The 19,579-nt window shown below is 50.0% G+C and overlaps 1 protein-coding gene across 4 annotated transcripts in view; it reads right to left on the bottom strand.

Annotated features, from left to right (window-relative positions):
• LOC102710709 (zinc finger CCHC domain-containing protein 8 homolog) overlaps positions 1-19,579 on the bottom strand; it is a 29,783-nt gene that overhangs the window by 9,060 nt on the left and 1,144 nt on the right. For 3 of the 4 annotated variants that reach the window (XM_040524902.1, XM_040524899.1, XM_040524900.1), the window contains exons 2-5: positions 16,981-17,538; positions 16,693-16,768; positions 16,451-16,526; positions 15,690-15,773 (exon numbers count right to left, since the gene is read on the bottom strand). In XM_040524902.1, coding sequence (XP_040380836.1) covers positions 15,690-15,773; positions 16,451-16,526; positions 16,693-16,768; positions 16,981-17,449 — 705 coding nt within the window. In that variant the 5' untranslated portion in view covers positions 17,450-17,538. Of the gene's footprint in view, positions 1-15,689; positions 15,774-16,450; positions 16,527-16,692; positions 16,769-16,980; positions 17,539-18,915; positions 19,309-19,579 lie in introns of those variants that run through there. The other variant, XM_040524901.1, reaches the window with a different exon arrangement.

The following is a 19,579-nucleotide window of genomic DNA, read 5'->3' on the forward strand; positions in this document are numbered from 1 at the left end:
GCAAGGGCAACAACCGATGGCCTTCTTCAGCCGACCGGTCGCACCACGCCACAGATCGTTGGCGGCCTACGAGCGCGAACATATTGGCCTCGTTCTCGCTGTCCGTCATTGGAGACCATACCTATGGGGCCGTCGTTTCCTGGTACGCACTGATCATTTCAGTCTCAAATTTTTGCTCGACCAGCACCTGGCTACCATTCCGCAGCACCACTGGGTGGGCAAACTTCTCGGGTTCGACTTCTCGGTCGAGTATAAGGCGAGCGCCACCAACACTATGGCCGACGCCCTGTCCCGCCGTGACACCGAGGGGCCTGTCGTCCTCGCCATCTTCGGGCCACGCTGACTTCATCGACCGGCTACGCTACGCCAACTCCACCGACCCGACCTTGGTGGCGCTCGGTGAATCGATCGCAACAGGTCAACGCGCCGCACCATGGTCCATCATCGATGTCACACCCGGAGTTTCGTCCTAAGCCTAAGTCGTAAAAAGAAATCCGTAAATAACAATTGGCTTAATTAACTCAGGAAAAATCCCTCTAAAAGGATTAATTCACTTAAATCGAGGCTCGCAAATCGACTAACAGGATTTAAATTCAAATTGCAGAAGTATAAAATTTGGCCAAACAAATTAATTTAAAACTCGGCAAAAGTGGGGTTTTCCTTTTTCCCTCCTTTTTCCTTTCTTTTTCCCTTCCTTCTCAAATTGGGCGGAAGTCCAATTTTCCTCCCTCTCTCTTTTTCCTTTTTCTTTCTCTTTTTCTTTTCCTTCCCGGGCCGGCCCAGCCGAGCCGGCCCATCCTCCTCCTCGGCCGGCCCAGCCGACCGGCCTCCCTCCGCCCGCCACCGCGCGCTCCGCCTGGGCCGCCGCTCGGCCCAGCTAGCCGCTCGCCCGCGCCGCGAGTCCGCGTCGCCTCCCTCCTCTCTCCCGCGCCACTGACAGGTGGGGCCCACCCGTCAGTGACTGTTCCGCGCCCGCGCCCGCGACGCGCCGCGTCCGAGCCGAACTCCGCCGCCGCGCCGCAACCACCGCCGCCGCATCTGCCGCCGCCGGGACCGCGTCGTCGCCGACTCGGTCTCCAACCTCCGCCCGCCCTAGCCGGTCGCCGCCACCCTATAAATCCCGAGTCGCCGCGCGCCGTCGCTCGCTTTCCATCGTCGCTCGAGTCGCCGCCGCGCTGCCGCCGTTCGTCGCCACCGCGCAATCTCGTCGCCCGTCGCCGGTCGTCGCCGCTCTGTTGCGTCACCACCTCCGTCCCTCTGTCGTCGACTTGTTGCCGCTCTCGCCGTCACCAGGGAGCCTCCTCGGCGCCGCGCGTTCCCTCGTCGCCCGGCCGCCGCCGCGTCTCGCCCGTCGCTGCCGCCGATCGATCTCCACCGCCACCACCGATCTCCCGCACCCGCCCGCGTCGCCACCTTCGCCTCGGTCTCGCCGACCCGTCCGCGCCCTCGCCGTCGCCGGTGAGCCACCGCACCCTCCTCCCCTCTTTCTCCCCCTTTCCGGCCGACCGCCGCCGAGTCGCGTGCCGTCGCCGGACGAGGCCGAAGCCCGCCGCTCCCGTCGGTCACCGTGGTCGTCGTCGCCTCCGCGTCGCCGACGTCTGGCCGCCGTCTCTTGCGCCCGCGCGTGCCGCGCTGCCGCCGCTCGCCAGCCGCCGTCTCTTGCGCCCGTGCGTCGCCGCCCCGGCCGTCGTTGCCGTCGCGCCGTCACCGCTCGCCGGTCGTCGCCGTCGCCGTCGCCGTGCGCCGCCGCCGCCGCGTCGCCCGCCGCTCCCGCCGGTCGCCGCCGTCCGCCGAGCCGCGCGTTCGGTCCCCAGCTCTCTGTTCCCTCTCGCTGACGAGTGGGTCCCACTCGTCAGTCACTCCCCGCGCCCGCTCTCTCTCTCTCCTCCCGGGTCCCGCATGTCAGTCTCTCCCTTCCCCCTCTCTCTCACCGACAGGTGGTCCCCACCTGTCAGCCGTCAGCTTCCTCTCTCCTCGCTGACGTCAGCAGCCCCATTAATTGCGCAATAATTGATTTAGGACTTTTCTGTTTAGTTAAAAAACCGAGAAAACTTCTAAAATTCATAAGTAATTCATCTAGTCTCCGTTTAGGTCCATTCAAATTTCATTAAATTCATAAAATTATCAAGAATCCATTAAAAATAGTTTCTTTTGCTGTTTCAGTAGAGTTTGTGCCTGTTTTATTTATTTTTGTGCTTTGTCGCTTAGATTCGGACCCCGCCGAAGAGCCGGTTTACTTCGAGATCGTCGCCGAAGTTGCCCAAGGGCCAGAGCAAGGCAAGTGACACTCATCCTTGAACATATTGAACCCATTATTGCAAATTCCCCGCTTTATTATTTCAAATATGCATTGTTTTAATTAAAGTACTTACTTTATGCTATTTTCGGGTAAACCTTATTATTATGCCGTTGTTTATCCAACTTTGTTCATTGCTGGACCAGGGGTAACTTGATTAGAGTCAGGCCTAGGTTAATGCTTAGCCATGCTTAGAACAAGTAGCTCATGGGATCACATTTAATTGTGCTTAGTTCTGAATAGCCGAGATAATGATTCACTACCCGGTTCGGGTTAATGTCAACTAAAATATTGATAATGGTGGGCTGTGGGTGCATGGTTTTGAGAGTCGCACCCATGGCGATTAAGGACCGGTTCACGGGAAACCCTGGAAGTCGATAAGTGCTAACCACATGCCGAAATGGGTAAGGTGGGATTTGGAGCATGACTTCGAACTATTTGACGTACCCAGGCAAGGGTAGGCGTGATGGAGTATGGACGGGCAATCGTGGTGTAACGAAAGCTTCTCCTGCTTCCGGATCTACCGAGGCGCAAGAGGGGACTGCCCGACTTGGTGTAAAGGAGGGGGTGAAACCTGAAGTGTGGTACGATTAAATAGGGAGGGTTGTGTAACGGGTCCTATCACGGTCTCCTTTCCGGTATGCCGTGGTGGTATGTCGGCGCACGTTCAAGTGTAGTGGAGTCGTGTCTTGTGGGTACAGTAGTACACCTCTGATCAGAGTATAAACTATTCGAATAGCCGTGCCCACGGTTACGGGCGAACTCCCAGCTTCACTGTGATTAGTGAACCCTAATAACTTGAGTAAAATCTGTTGTCACTTGGGACTACTGCAGCGTGGGGTAACGTTGAGTAGTGGTTGGGCCTGTTGCAACGTGGTGTAACGTTGGACAGTGTTGTGGTATTTTACAACTGCTTATTTTATTTATGCTTTACTGTATTTTAATTACCTTTATTTCTTTCAGTCTCTGTTATTTATTTAAATTGCTGCTTTGTCGCAACTAACCCGAGCCTGTCCTTGTTAATCCCATTGCATCATTTGTTTCCCCCTTGTCCGTGTTACTTGTTGAGTACGGTGGTTTGTACTCAGCCTTGCTTACCTTTCCCAACCCAGAGCTAGAAGCAGAGTCCGATGGAGGTGCCTCTCAGGAGTGAGCTGTTCCGCCGTCGAAGTGTTGCCTGTGGACTAGAGCCGTACCCGCTGGAGCTAGTCTGCCCCTTTGTTTTTCTTTCCGCTGCATTTCCGCTAGAATAAGTGTATTTTTTCAGTTGTTTATAAGAACGATGGTTATGTAATCAACATTGTCTTTTTGTGTACCCTGGCTGGTCCTGGACAGGGATTCAATACACAATTAAGTTCAGAAATTCGTGTGAGTAATTTCTGGGCGTGACAAGTTGGTATCAGAGCCGACCCTCGCGGTTTCACGGGCGCGTGTGGGCGCAGGGGCGCGGGCATGTTGCGCATGGCGCGTGGGCCCTGCGGGGACACGGCATGGCACATGGGCCGGACCTGGACACACGGACGTGGCCAAGAGGGGAACGTTCCTGGTTGTTTGCCCAAGTGTGGGTATGTTGGACCGACGGGGACGTCGGGTCCTTTGAGGGTGGGTGTATGTAACATCCCAGCCCAAGGCTTAATAGGATTTGATAGATACTCATACCAACAAGTTGCAACTTCTTTTCCGGAAGCTTATCTCGAGAGAACTTCAAGGTTAAGTGTGCTTGGCCTGGAGCAATCTTGTGATGGGTGACCGACCGGGAAGTCATTTCTCGGGTGCGCATGAGTGAGGACAAAGTGCGCAGAAAAGACATGTGTGTTGGTTGTGTGAGGGAAGTCTTGATGTCCTAGAGCACAGGCCCGACCTAGGGGGGTTCCTAGGGTTGGGGCGTGATAGAATGGTATCAGAGCCTCCTTTGACCGTAGGATCAGCCCAATGGAAACCCTAAGAGCCCTCTGCTTTTCATGTTTGTGCATAGTTTGCGAAAGTGGGAGTGTTTTTCAAAAGCGTGAGTGATTTAAAAAGACAAAACCCCTTTTGTTGAAAAGCGTGAGTAAATCGATTTACGGGTAAAACTTTATTTACTTTTTTTTTCTTTTATGATTTATTTATCTTGAAATAAAATTTTGCATCTATTGATTCCAAATCCTTGTGCTCTTTAGATGGCTGACCACCCCTTGTACCATCGTGGAAACGGAATGGCTGGATTCGTGGCAGAGTTGGCAAGAGTCTCATTCACCGCAGGATACCCCTATGAGCCGGAGTACACCACGATCCATCCTCTTGAAGGCGAGTTTCCCCACCGAGTAAGATTGGAGCTACATGGAATCCCCGGTTTCCTCCCTAACTTGGAAGCAGAAGGAGCTGGAGGTTCGCATGAGCATGCCTGCCAGGAAGCTGCCTACAGTCTGATGACAACGCTCAGGGCCAGGCATGACCTGACGTTTCGGCATTCGGCTTATCGGTATCACCCTGGTCGTGGATCCAATTCCATGGTCAGTAGGTTTCGGTCTGCCCGAAGTGAGCAAGACCCTACCTTCGGTAGGATGTGCACGGTGCTGCAGGGCCTCGACCAGATGCATCACGACCTCCACGAAGCGTCCAAGGCTCTAAACGACGCCAAGCTCACTCAGATCGCTCGTCTGCAAGATGAGGTCGACCGCTTGAAGAAGGAGAATGCCAGGCTCAAAGGACTCCCAGAGCCCGAAGGTGCAAGGTGTCGCACGACGGCAAGGAAGCGAACCCGTGGACCGCCCAGAGTTCAGTCCTACCCCGGTGCCCCGGATGGATCAGGACCCCTGATGCAGATAGTGCCAACCTCTCCGACCCCAGTGCCCGAGGAAGGTGTCTCCCCGTTCAACGCAACAAGGAACCGCAACAGGGTCGTCACGGTCTCGAGCAGCAGCGAGTCCGCTTCTGGTGAAGATGAAGATGGCCTCCCCAGCAACTCAAGAAGCCGCTCTGAAGACGAGGAAGAAGATCCGTCCCCTGTCGTCGATCGTCGCTCTCCTTCCGTGCCCTAGACGCCGCCCTTAGCTTCGTTTTAGTCGTTGTGTGCTAGTTTTGGTGTGTTAGGTTTGCTTCGCTTGGGGCTAGTGGTGAACCATAGCAGTAGTGGGGTTATGGTTGTGCCGCCAGGAGTTGTGTGGTTTTTAAGTGTGTTTCTTAAGCAAGACAATTACAGTTCACTAATTAAATAAAGCCCCTGTTTGCTTAGTCGTTTCTTTTTCTTCTTTCTCTTTCTGTCCTCCCGCCCCGCAGATGGTGAACACCCGCCACGGCAACCGCGACACCGACCAGTCCAGCACCGGAGGACCGCCCCCGCCGCCCCCGCCGCCCCCACCAGAGAACCCGTCGCTTGCCCAGGTTCTTGCTAACCAGACGCAGATGCTCTCTTGGATGATGCAGCAGATGCAACAGCAACAGCAGCAACACCAACAACTGCTACAACAGCTTCTAAATCAAAGTCAGAATAACCAGCAACAGCAGGGACCACCCCCAGTGCAGTCCAAGTTGCCGGAGTTCCTCCGCGTCCGTCCCCCAACTTTCTCAAGCACCACCAACCCCATGGAGGCAAGTGATTGGCTCCATGCTATCGAGAAGAAGCTCAACTTATTGCAGTGCACTGACCAAGAGAAGGTTTCCTTCGCCGCACATCAACTGATGGGTCCCGCCTCCGCTTGGTGGGATAATTTCCTGGCTACCCGCACTGCTACCACAGAAGTGACTTGGGCGGAGTTCTGTCTTAACTTCCGCAAGGCCCATATCCCTGACGGGATAGTCACCCAGAAGAAGCGTGAGTTCCGCGCTCTGCAGCAAGGTACCAAGACAGTGACAGAGTACCTTCATGAGTTCAATCGCCTAGCGCGATACGCTCCCGAGGATGTCCGCACCGACGCCGAAAGGCAAGAAAAGTTCCTCGGAGGCTTGGATGATGAACTGAAGAAGCAGTTGCTTTCGGGCGACTATGCTGATTTTGAGAAACTAGTGGACAAGGCCATCCGTCAAGAGGACCAGCACCTCCAGATGGACAAGAAGAGGAAGGCTTCGCAGTTCAGGTCTAACCAGCCGCCTCCTCAGAAGCCCCGATTCCACACCGGTCCCTATCCTCAGAATCAACAACACGGGCAATCAACCTTCATTGTCCGCCAACATCGTCCTTACAACCCCAACAACTTCTCCAGTGCTTCGTCCCAGCGTGCTCCACCTCAACGCGCTCTTCCTGCCCTAGCTCCCCGGCAACAGAATGCTCCTCCACCGACAGCTCAACCTCCTCCAGCCAGGAAGGATGCGGGTGCAAAGCCTGGGGTGTGCTACAACTGTGGCGACCCAGGTCACTTTGCTGACAAGTGCCCGAAGCCGAAGCGCAGTGGGCAAAGGTTTGTGCAAGCTCGCGTGAATCACGTCACCGCCGAAGAAGCACAGGCTGCGCCAGAAGTAATACTGGGTACGTTTCCTGTCAACTCCGTACCTGCTACAATACTTTTTGATTCTGGTGCTACACACTCTTTTATTTCAAGGAAGTTTGTGGGAATGCTTGGGTTAAAAAGGGAAAAGTTAAGAGATCCGATGCGGGTTAACACTCCAGGGCATAGTATGTTTTCGGACCTTTATAGCCCTGTTGTGCCCATAGAAATCCAAGGGACACCCTTTCTAGCCAATCTCATCCTTCTCGAATCTAAAGACCTAGATGTCATTTTGGGAATGGACTGGCTTACCAAGCATCAAGGAGTGATTGATTGTGCCAAGCGTACAGTCACCTTGACCAGTGAAGAAGGTAAAGTGGTGACTTATCAGTCGCTGGAGTCAGTGTCAACCAGGACTTGTTTGAATCAGATGGAAGCCGAAGAGCAGCCCTCGGAAAAAGACAAAGACCCAAAGAAGTTGGAAGACATACCAGTGGTTTGTGAGTATCCGGAGGTGTTTCCAGATGATCTCACAACGATGCCGCCAGAAAGAGAGATCGAGTTCCGTATCGACTTGGTACCCGGAACCGCACCGATCTATAAGAGACCCTACAGGATGGCCGCCAATGAGATGGCAGAAGTGAAGAAGCAAGTGGATGAACAGCTTCAGAAAGGTTACATCCGCCCGAGTACCTCGCCTTGGGGTGCCCCGGTTATTTTTGTTGAGAAGAAGGACAAAACTAAGAGAATGTGTGTGGACTATCGTGCTTTGAACGATGTCACTATCAAGAATAAGTATCCTCTGCCAAGGATTGATGACCTATTTGATCAGTTGAAGGGAGCCAGAGTTTTCTCCAAGATCGATTTGAGATCAGGGTATCACCAGTTGAGAATTCGGGAAGAAGATATCCCTAAGACGGCATTCATTACTCGCTATGGCTTGTATGAGTGTACGGTAATGTCGTTTGGACTTACCAATGCCCCGGCATTCTTCATGAATCTCATGAATAAGGTGTTCATGGAATACCTGGATAAGTTTGTGGTTGTCTTCATCGACGACATTCTTGTCTACTCCAAGTCAGAAGAAGAGCACGAGCAACATTTGCGGATTGTGCTAGAAAAGCTAAGGGAACACCAGTTGTACGCCAAGTTCAGCAAGTGTGATTTTTGGCTGCATGAAGTGAAGTTCCTTGGCCATGTGATCAATGCCCAAGGTGTAGCCGTAGACCCCAGTAATGTGGAGTCAGTGATCAAGTGGACCCCGCCTAAGACGGTTTCCCAAATCAGGAGTTTCTTAGGACTTGCGGGCTATTACCGCCGGTTCATTGAGAATTTCTCAAAGATAGCCAAGCCAATGACACAGTTGTTGAAAAAGGAAGAGAAGTTCAAGTGGTCAAGAGAGTGCGATAGGAGTTTTGAAGAGCTCAAGCAAAGGTTGGTTTCGGCACCCGTGTTGGTTTTGCCGGATCAAACGAAGGACTTCCAGGTTTACTGTGACGCATCCAGATCAGGACTGGGATGTGTGCTAATGCAAGAAGGAAAGGTGGTTGCTTACGCCTCTCGTCAGTTGAGACCACATGAGGGTAACTACCCGACTCACGACTTGGAATTAGCAGCTGTGGTGCATGCCCTAAAGATTTGGCGACACTACTTGATCGGTAACAAGTGTGAAGTGTATACGGATCATAAGAGTTTAAAGTATATCTTTACACAACCGGATTTGAATCTCCGTCAGCGAAGATGGTTGGAATTGATCAAGGATTATGATCTAAGTATCCACTACCATCCAGGCAAAGCGAATGTAGTTGCAGATGCCTTGAGCCGGAAGAATTACTGCAACGCTGCGATGTCAACAGAAGTTTGTGAGCAGTTGCAACAGGAGTTTGAACGACTAAATTTGGGTTTAGTCGACGAAGGTTTTGTGGCAGCCCTAGAAGCGCAGCCCACTTTGGTGGATCAAGTACGCCAATCCCAAGCAAATGATCCGGAGATAGCCGAACTAAAGAAAAATATGCGAGTTGGTAAGGCTCGAGATTTTTCAGAAGATGAACATGGAACAATCTGGATGGGAAACAGGTTGTGCGTACCAGATAACAAGGAGTTGAAGGAGTTGATACTCCAAGAAGCTCATCAAACCCAGTACTCTATTCACCCCGGGAGTACTAAGATGTATCAGGACCTCAAAGAAAAGTTTTGGTGGGTTAGTATGAAGAGAGAGATTGCAGAATACGTCGCCTTGTGCGATGTTTGTCAACGAGTCAAAGCAGAACACCAAAGGCCAGCAGGACTATTGCAACCTCTCCAGATTCCAGAATGGAAATGGGAAGAAATCGGGATGGATTTCATCACTGGTTTACCAAGGACTGCTGCTGGTCATGACTCGATTTGGGTAATTGTTGATCGATTGACAAAGGTCGCTCATTTCATACCAGTTCACACTACCTACTCAGGGAAAAGATTAGCCGAGATTTACTTGGCTAGGATCATGTGTCTACATGGAGTACCGAAGAAGATCGTTTCTGACCGTGGGAGTCAGTTTACTTCAAAGTTTTGGCAGAAGCTACAGGAAGAATTGGGAACCCGACTGAACTTCAGTACGGCTTATCATCCCCAGACAGATGGTCAGACAGAGAGGGTAAATCAGATTCTTGAAGATATGCTCAGAGCTTGCGCTCTCGACTTTGGTGGAACTTGGGATAAGAATCTACCGTATGCAGAGTTCTCATACAACAACAGTTATCAAGCCAGTCTGCAGATGGCACCTTTTGAAGCATTGTATGGGCGAAAGTGTCGTACACCCCTCTTCTGGGATCAAACAGGAGAACGTCAAGTTTTTGGGACTGAAGTTTTAAGCCAAGCGGAAGAAAAGGTCAGAATAATCCGTGAAAGGTTGAAAACGGCCCAAACCAGACAGAAGAGTTATGCGGATAATCGTCGAAGGGACTTAGCCTTCGAAGCAGGAGACTATGTGTACCTCCGCGTCACACCTTTGCGAGGAGCGCACCGGTTTCAGACCAAAGGAAAATTGGCACCACGTTTCGTGGGACCATACCGGATAGTGGAACGCAGGGGAGAGGTTGCGTATCAGTTGGAACTCCCCGCTAACATGGCCGGAATCCATGACGTGTTCCATGTGTCGCAGCTCAAGAAGTGTCTCCGTGTGCCTGAGGAACAGGCCAACTCCGAGCACATCGATCTGCAGGAAGATCTAACTTATGTGGAGAAGCCAGCACGGATTCTAGAAACCAGTGAAAGGAAAACTCGGAACCGTGTGATCAGATTCTGCAGGGTTCAGTGGAGTCACCACTCAGAAGAAGAAGCAACATGGGAAAGAGAAGATGAGCTCAAGGCCGCCCATCCGCACCTCTTCGCCAGTGCCTCCGAATCTCGGGGTCGAGATTCCGTTTAAGGGGGGTAGGTTTGTCACACCCGGAGTTTCGTCCTAAGCCTAAGTCGTAAAAAGAAATCCGTAAATAACAATTGGCTTAATTAACTCAGGAAAAATCCCTCTAAAAGGATTAATTCACTTAAATCGAGGCTCGCAAATCGACTAACAGGATTTAAATTCAAATTGCAGAAGTATAAAATTTGGCCAAACAAATTAATTTAAAACTCGGCAAAAGTGGGGTTTTCCTTTTTCCCTCCTTTTTCCTTTCTTTTTCCCTTCCTTCTCAAATTGGGCGGAAGTCCAATTTTCCTCCCTCTCTCTTTTTCCTTTTTCTTTCTCTTTTTCTTTTCCTTCCCGGGCCGGCCCAGCCGAGCCGGCCCATCCTCCTCCTCGGCCGGCCCAGCCGACCGGCCTCCCTCCGCCCGCCACCGCGCGCTCCGCCTGGGCCGCCGCTCGGCCCAGCTAGCCGCTCGCCCGCGCCGCGAGTCCGCGTCGCCTCCCTCCTCTCTCCCGCGCCACTGACAGGTGGGGCCCACCCGTCAGTGACTGTTCCGCGCCCGCGCCCGCGACGCGCCGCGTCCGAGCCGAACTCCGCCGCCGCGCCGCAACCACCGCCGCCGCATCTGCCGCCGCCGGGACCGCGTCGTCGCCGACTCGGTCTCCAACCTCCGCCCGCCCTAGCCGGTCGCCGCCACCCTATAAATCCCGAGTCGCCGCGCGCCGTCGCTCGCTTTCCATCGTCGCTCGAGTCGCCGCCGCGCTGCCGCCGTTCGTCGCCACCGCGCAATCTCGTCGCCCGTCGCCGGTCGTCGCCGCTCTGTTGCGTCACCACCTCCGTCCCTCTGTCGTCGACTTGTTGCCGCTCTCGCCGTCACCAGGGAGCCTCCTCGGCGCCGCGCGTTCCCTCGTCGCCCGGCCGCCGCCGCGTCTCGCCCGTCGCTGCCGCCGATCGATCTCCACCGCCACCACCGATCTCCCGCACCCGCCCGCGTCGCCACCTTCGCCTCGGTCTCGCCGACCCGTCCGCGCCCTCGCCGTCGCCGGTGAGCCACCGCACCCTCCTCCCCTCTTTCTCCCCCTTTCCGGCCGACCGCCGCCGAGTCGCGTGCCGTCGCCGGACGAGGCCGAAGCCCGCCGCTCCCGTCGGTCACCGTGGTCGTCGTCGCCTCCGCGTCGCCGACGTCTGGCCGCCGTCTCTTGCGCCCGCGCGTGCCGCGCTGCCGCCGCTCGCCAGCCGCCGTCTCTTGCGCCCGTGCGTCGCCGCCCCGGCCGTCGTTGCCGTCGCGCCGTCACCGCTCGCCGGTCGTCGCCGTCGCCGTCGCCGTGCGCCGCCGCCGCCGCGTCGCCCGCCGCTCCCGCCGGTCGCCGCCGTCCGCCGAGCCGCGCGTTCGGTCCCCAGCTCTCTGTTCCCTCTCGCTGACGAGTGGGTCCCACTCGTCAGTCACTCCCCGCGCCCGCTCTCTCTCTCTCCTCCCGGGTCCCGCATGTCAGTCTCTCCCTTCCCCCTCTCTCTCACCGACAGGTGGTCCCCACCTGTCAGCCGTCAGCTTCCTCTCTCCTCGCTGACGTCAGCAGCCCCATTAATTGCGCAATAATTGATTTAGGACTTTTCTGTTTAGTTAAAAAACCGAGAAAACTTCTAAAATTCATAAGTAATTCATCTAGTCTCCGTTTAGGTCCATTCAAATTTCATTAAATTCATAAAATTATCAAGAATCCATTAAAAATAGTTTCTTTTGCTGTTTCAGTAGAGTTTGTGCCTGTTTTATTTATTTTTGTGCTTTGTCGCTTAGATTCGGACCCCGCCGAAGAGCCGGTTTACTTCGAGATCGTCGCCGAAGTTGCCCAAGGGCCAGAGCAAGGCAAGTGACACTCATCCTTGAACATATTGAACCCATTATTGCAAATTCCCCGCTTTATTATTTCAAATATGCATTGTTTTAATTAAAGTACTTACTTTATGCTATTTTCGGGTAAACCTTATTATTATGCCGTTGTTTATCCAACTTTGTTCATTGCTGGACCAGGGGTAACTTGATTAGAGTCAGGCCTAGGTTAATGCTTAGCCATGCTTAGAACAAGTAGCTCATGGGATCACATTTAATTGTGCTTAGTTCTGAATAGCCGAGATAATGATTCACTACCCGGTTCGGGTTAATGTCAACTAAAATATTGATAATGGTGGGCTGTGGGTGCATGGTTTTGAGAGTCGCACCCATGGCGATTAAGGACCGGTTCACGGGAAACCCTGGAAGTCGATAAGTGCTAACCACATGCCGAAATGGGTAAGGTGGGATTTGGAGCATGACTTCGAACTATTTGACGTACCCAGGCAAGGGTAGGCGTGATGGAGTATGGACGGGCAATCGTGGTGTAACGAAAGCTTCTCCTGCTTCCGGATCTACCGAGGCGCAAGAGGGGACTGCCCGACTTGGTGTAAAGGAGGGGGTGAAACCTGAAGTGTGGTACGATTAAATAGGGAGGGTTGTGTAACGGGTCCTATCACGGTCTCCTTTCCGGTATGCCGTGGTGGTATGTCGGCGCACGTTCAAGTGTAGTGGAGTCGTGTCTTGTGGGTACAGTAGTACACCTCTGATCAGAGTATAAACTATTCGAATAGCCGTGCCCACGGTTACGGGCGAACTCCCAGCTTCACTGTGATTAGTGAACCCTAATAACTTGAGTAAAATCTGTTGTCACTTGGGACTACTGCAGCGTGGGGTAACGTTGAGTAGTGGTTGGGCCTGTTGCAACGTGGTGTAACGTTGGACAGTGTTGTGGTATTTTACAACTGCTTATTTTATTTATGCTTTACTGTATTTTAATTACCTTTATTTCTTTCAGTCTCTGTTATTTATTTAAATTGCTGCTTTGTCGCAACTAACCCGAGCCTGTCCTTGTTAATCCCATTGCATCATTTGTTTCCCCCTTGTCCGTGTTACTTGTTGAGTACGGTGGTTTGTACTCAGCCTTGCTTACCTTTCCCAACCCAGAGCTAGAAGCAGAGTCCGATGGAGGTGCCTCTCAGGAGTGAGCTGTTCCGCCGTCGAAGTGTTGCCTGTGGACTAGAGCCGTACCCGCTGGAGCTAGTCTGCCCCTTTGTTTTTCTTTCCGCTGCATTTCCGCTAGAATAAGTGTATTTTTTCAGTTGTTTATAAGAACGATGGTTATGTAATCAACATTGTCTTTTTGTGTACCCTGGCTGGTCCTGGACAGGGATTCAATACACAATTAAGTTCAGAAATTCGTGTGAGTAATTTCTGGGCGTGACAATCGACGGCCTCGTGGCGTTCGCTGGCCGCCTGTACGTCCCTGCGGCGTCGCCCCTCCTTCACGAGCTAATCACCGCCGTCCATGAGGATGGTCACAAGGGTGTGCAACGCACTCTACACAGGGTGCGTCGTGATTTCCATTTGCCCCAACTCCGCCGGGCTGTCCAGGACTTCATTCGCGCCTGCGCCACCTGTTAACAGTACAAGTCTGAGCACTTGCACCCGACCAGACTACTGCTGCCTCTTCCAGTTCCCTCGGTGGTTTGGGCGGACGTCGAGCTAGATTTCATCGAGGCACTTCCACGCATTGGTGGCAAATCCATCATCCTTACGGTGGTGGATCGCTTCAGTAAATATTGTCACTTCATTCCCCTCGCACACCCGTACACGGCAGAGTCCATGGCCCAGGCATTCTTCGCTGAGATCGTGCGCCTCCATGGCGTGCCCCAGTCCATGGTCTTGGACCGGGACCCAACCTTCACCTCCATCTTCTGGCAGGAGCTCATGCGGCTCACGGGCACCAAACTGCACATGACGACCACGTTCCATCCCCAGTCAGATGGACATACGGAGGCGGCCAACAAGGTGATCGTCATGTACCTCCGCTGCCTCACTGGTGATCGCCCTCGACAATGGCTGCGCTGGCTACCTTGGGCGGAGTACGTCTACAACACGGCATTCCAGACTACCCTGCACACTCCATTCCGAATCGTCTACGGTCGTGACCCGCCTTCCATTCGCTCCTATGAACCTGGCGAAACGAGGGTTGCGGCGGTCGCCAAGAACATGGAGGAGCGGGATGAATTCCTTGCCGATATTCATTATCGCCTGGAGCAGGCCTAGTCTGTGTACAAGCGCCACTAGATAAGAACCACAGGGAACTTCGCTTCGCCGTTGGTGATTAGGTGTAGCTCCGCCTTCGACAACGCGCCGCGGCTTCCCTTCAGGCTCCAACCTCGGGCAAACTCAAGCCCCGCTTCTACGGACCGTACCGCATCGCTGCTGTCGTCAACGACGTCGCCTACCGCCTCGAGTTGCCACCCCGGGCCCGGCTACATGACGTCTTCCACGTCGTCGGCCTTCTGAAGCGGTTCATCGGCACACCGCCAGACGCACCCCCGGCGCTTCCACCGATCCACCACGGTGCTGCTGTTCCAGAGCCAGAGCATGTCACTCGTTCGCACTTGGCCCGTGGTGTCCGCCAACTTCTGGTCCACTGGAAAGGTGAACCGGCTGCCTCTGCTACATGGGAAGACGCTGAAAGCTTCATGGATCGATATCCACACTTCCAGCTCGAGGACGAGCTGCTCGTCGAGGGGGGAGAGATGTCATGTGGGGCCGCCATTATAGGCGCCGATCAGGGGCCCAAGATAGGGCGTGAGTTTAGGAAAGCTAGATTCAGGGAGTTGGTTTCCTTAGTTAGTTAGTTTATTTCCTTAGATATTCAGGGAGTTTGTTTCCTTAGTTAGTTAGTCTATTTCCTTAGTTATTTGGGCTGTGTGCCTATATATAAGATGCAATCGGTACTCTTGAGGATTAAGCAAGAAATAATACTTTTACTCCCTCCCCTTTCATCATCGGGCAGCCGGGCAAAAACCCCGACGCCGCTACCGACTGAGGCCACGAGTTACGTAGCCGAGGTCCCGCCGTCTTGGGCATCGACGCCCTTGACACATCTGCTCCCTCGTTTTTCATGATCTCCTCACTTCTAGACTAGTCAGCTCTTCGACTAGTCGTGACTAGTCCACAAGTTGGTGTGGGTGGGAGGGGGTTGACTTGACTTGACTTTACAACTTAACCATGGGGGAAATGTTTTAGAAAACCAATATTTTTGTAGAATACTTCCATCATTATATGTGTTATTTTGGTATATATTTATATTAATAGTCTTGAAATACTCATCCCTACAATTTATTCTACCTCTTTCTTCTATCTCCCATTGTACAATTGTAAAAACACAATGTAAAAGCCCACTAGCAACATGTCAACTGTTTACGTAGGTGCAAAAATGCCCATACTAGCCAAATGAAGATGTATGCTTCTACCTGAGTTCTTTTGAAACATTTTGCACCAAAATATGGGATTCATTAAAAAGAATCACAATACCTGGGGTACTGCGTTAAGGATGCTCAAAACCCCAGAATTTTGTAAAATTTACTCATAGTAATAAGATGTACAAGACTGAAAATGTGCAAAAACATATCTTTTTTTTCATCACTGAGGGTGATAAAATAAAGACAGAAACAGAGAATGAATCAGTGAAGTAAGTCTTCAAATGAATGATACCTATGCATTGGTTGGTTTAGTTTAACTAAAAGTTGAACACTTACCACAGCACAGGATTTCTCTGAACCAACATGTAATGCTGGATAATAAGTCTCTTCACCATATTCCAAATCCTCTTCCCCAAATTTCTGCATTTCCATGAGAAAAAGAAAAGATAAATATAAAGAAAGGAATACGTTTAGCTTAATAATTTTCAGTTTTCAGTCATAACTGCCTTTTAATACATATAAATTAAAATATATGCTCCATAAGTACTCCCTCCATTTCATATTATAAGTCACTTTGGGTTTGCCTAAAGTCAAACCTCTTCATGTTTGACCAAGTTTATAGAAAAATATAGAAATATTTCCAATATAAAATAAATATGCTATAAAATAATAGTAGATTTAATGAAACAAATTTGGTGTTGTGGATGATAGTATATTTTTCAATAAATTTGGTCAAACTTGAAGATATTTGACTTAGGACAAAGCTAAAGTGATTTATAACATGAAACGGAGGGAGTAATAATCTCCTTACATTTGCTATCAGAAGAAAAACAAATTATAGCATAACAAAGCATTCAGAAAAAGCAAAAGAAACCTCAAACAGAAGAGTTCTCAATTGATATAACAAGAAAGATGCAAATATATTTAGGAACTGAACTAATTATGTTTACATTCCTTCCCTTCTCTAAAAAAAAATTAATTCCTTTTTGTTAATCTCAACTCAATTTCTCAGTAGCATTGACAGATATGCTGGCACAAAAACAAAATTAATAGGAAGCAACCATACATCAGGAAGTCATAATTCTGTAGAATAGTACCATCAATGTATTTTGCTTTCTGGTTTGCCATTCAGACCATTGTTGCATTAATTCCATAAGCTTTCTTTTGCTCTCCCTGGAATATTGAGAAAATTCACATTAACAGTTAAATTAGCCTCCTAACAAAAATTAAAGTAGCTAAGCAGATGCAAAAGGATTTCATAAGGATAAAAAATGAGAGCTATAAAATACAATTTTAATTCCTGCAAATTATTGAGAAAAAAAATCAGTTTGAGTTTAACCTTGTCAAGTTGCTGTAAATCACACGAACTGAAGGCTCAGTTGATTCAATTCGGGCTCTTTTAACTCCTCTAATGGCTAGACACACCATGTCAAGGAATAAACAGATTGAAACAACCTGATTGGTAGCAACAATGTTTTTGTCTTGGCAGTAACAAGACTACTTAGCTCTTCTGATGTTAAGTACAATTCAGAAGATTCATGGAAGAATGGACATCCAGATAACACAAGCTTGCTTGAGGGAGTACATTATAAGATAGAAATGAGAAAGAATTCATATAAGAGGATACGGCTTTCATCGACCAAGATATTTTTCGATGCATGACTGCCATTCTCAAGCCCATTAGCTTTATCTAGTTCAACTGAAACACCATGTAGACCCTGTACATCTGCTAGACTGGTCCCAGACTGGATAGAAGCATTTAAATGCTGATGTTTTACGACAACTATATCATCATCTGACAGGTCCATGTCTTCCACTTGACCTTCTTCAAGATCTATAATCACATCTGAAGCCTTGGTACTACCCATAGTAATAGGGTTCCCATCCACTTGATCTCGTTCTTCTTCAAGATCTATGATCCTCTCCGAAGCCTTGGTGTTATCCAAGGTGCTAGGCTCCCCTTCTAGTTGACATTCTGATACCGATGGGACACCTCCATTCACATTGAGGGGCATATTCTGAAGGCTGGTCCCTTCTTCATCTTTCGTATCAGTCTCACAAGGTTCCCCAAGACTGATGAATTCTTCTGAAGCCATCGTTTCTAGGAACAATTACACTCAGTATTCAAATACGACATCCAGGCATCAACAGATACATCCCTTTCCTTCAATTATGATATCGCAATCTGCCAAGAAGAAGAAGAATCAAGCCTCAGAAAATGAGACTTCTCCACATACATACAAAATCAGGTAAGAGAAGAACATGTAGAAAAGTAAAAGAAGGCATCAACTTCACTTCCAACTAAACTATGTCACAGAAGACAGAACAAATATCAAGCTAACAAGCAAATCCAGTAAAATAAGCTGATGTGAAGAAAAAGTCTCATCAAATCCTCATCTAACTGAATGGCTTGAAGTATCAGGGAGTACTAAAATCAAAAGTTCAAAACACAGTTGGAACAATGCAAGAGCCGATTCACAATTCCATGCCAACAGAAGAATTAGCCTGAATGAAACTCCTGTCTACCCCCAATGTCAACCCAGTTGAGGGTAGGGGAGGCGAGTTCCTTATCACAGCATCAGTAGGATGACCTGGGTGCTCCCCAGCAGCACATGTGAACAGAGGTCTCAATGGTGACACCAGAGTCATCTAGAAAAGGGACAGGGTATGTGCAAATGTGGGTCAGAACTAGCAAGGAGAGCCTCCTCGTGTTGATTTTCTTCCCTCCATTATTTTCAATTTTCATCTTCTGTTCAACATAAATCATGATGAATTATTAGAAGAGCACCAGCTATGTTGTAGTTTTGTACTTCAATATATTTCAGTTTTTATATGCAATGCACATGATTACTTGGAAATAAAATGTCAACCAAAATAGAACTGAACACAGAGTACTCTACTGGACAGTGAAAACTTAGTTCAATATTTTGGAGCTTCAGATGGACCTTAAAAGGAACTCAACTAAATCTTAGCTTTCAACAACTCCGCCAAATTGTGAATTTTCAAATTATAGTGACAAAAAACACCAATGAAAACAGAAGAAGCCTATTTATTCAAAATACAACCTTGAACTATAAAAATTCTTCTTTCGTTGCAGTGTGTAGTGGGTAATGATCCATAAATCTCTTATTCACATGCATTAACAATAGTTTTTTTTTACTAGAATATCCTGTCTAGATCTCACCAGATGCTTCTACCCAGACTAGATTGGGGTCATGAAAGCTCTTGGAGTAGGCTTCATTATTCAATTCCACCTGCTAAGGGGAATGGCCACGGACGCAAGTGTGGTGTGGTAGTGTGACTACATGTGGTCTAACTCCCATTATCCAGTGTTACCGGGACTCGGACTCAGGAGTCAGAGTCCGACTTGGACTCGGGTGTCCAACTCAGCAAACTCCAAAAAATAGGATTCAGGGACTCATCTAATCTATGTAATCTTTATTGATTAAAAAATAAGAAAAACTGGCATTGATCTAATACTGGATGAGGATCATCAAGGGCTGGACTAATATGAAAGAAATTAATTAAATGAAGAACTTTTTGTAAAGTCCAAGGACTAAACTGAAAGATGACTGCAGATATTTATCTGCCTTCCTCATCAGCCATCCCCATAACCACCGCATCCAGCCCATCCTAAATTGCATCAATGTCGTCACTCATTCCTCTGTTGCCTGCTCCACTATGATGAGTCACTAGTTCCTCCACCTCTGCTCCATGCCAACGGCGAACCCCCTGCCCCTGGCCACCACCTTCATCCCTTCAGCTCCTCCCTCTTCCCCTGCTGCTGCAAGTCCTGCCACTTCTCATCCTCCGACGGTGCTGACCATCGGGATGGTGGATCCAGCAGCACTCCTCCAGTGGCACTGGTTCCCTTCCCTGCTGCCGCCCCCTCCCTCTTTCACCCTCGCTCTGCTTTGGACTCACACCAGTGGTGCCAGATGCACTTCATCCCATGTCTGCCCCGCGTTGATGCACGTCGACACACCAAAAAATATGGGACTCGTGAGTCCCAGTAACACTGCCATTATCAAACAGTCAGCAGCCAACATTCCCATTGGAATATGGGGAATACTAACAATGAGTTTCCAACTAGCACATATAGATAAGCAATGCCATCATGGGTACACACAACACATTGTAATTTTCAAAAGATGTCAGTTGCAAAACACTTTTGAATGCACCACCTTTTTTCAGCTTTTAGTTGGTGACATGCAAAGTAAGTTTGC

Source organism: Oryza brachyantha, chromosome 6 (assembly GCF_000231095.2).
Source record: "Oryza brachyantha chromosome 6, ObraRS2, whole genome shotgun sequence".
In the NCBI taxonomy this organism is placed as follows: Eukaryota; Viridiplantae; Streptophyta; class Magnoliopsida; order Poales; family Poaceae; genus Oryza; species Oryza brachyantha.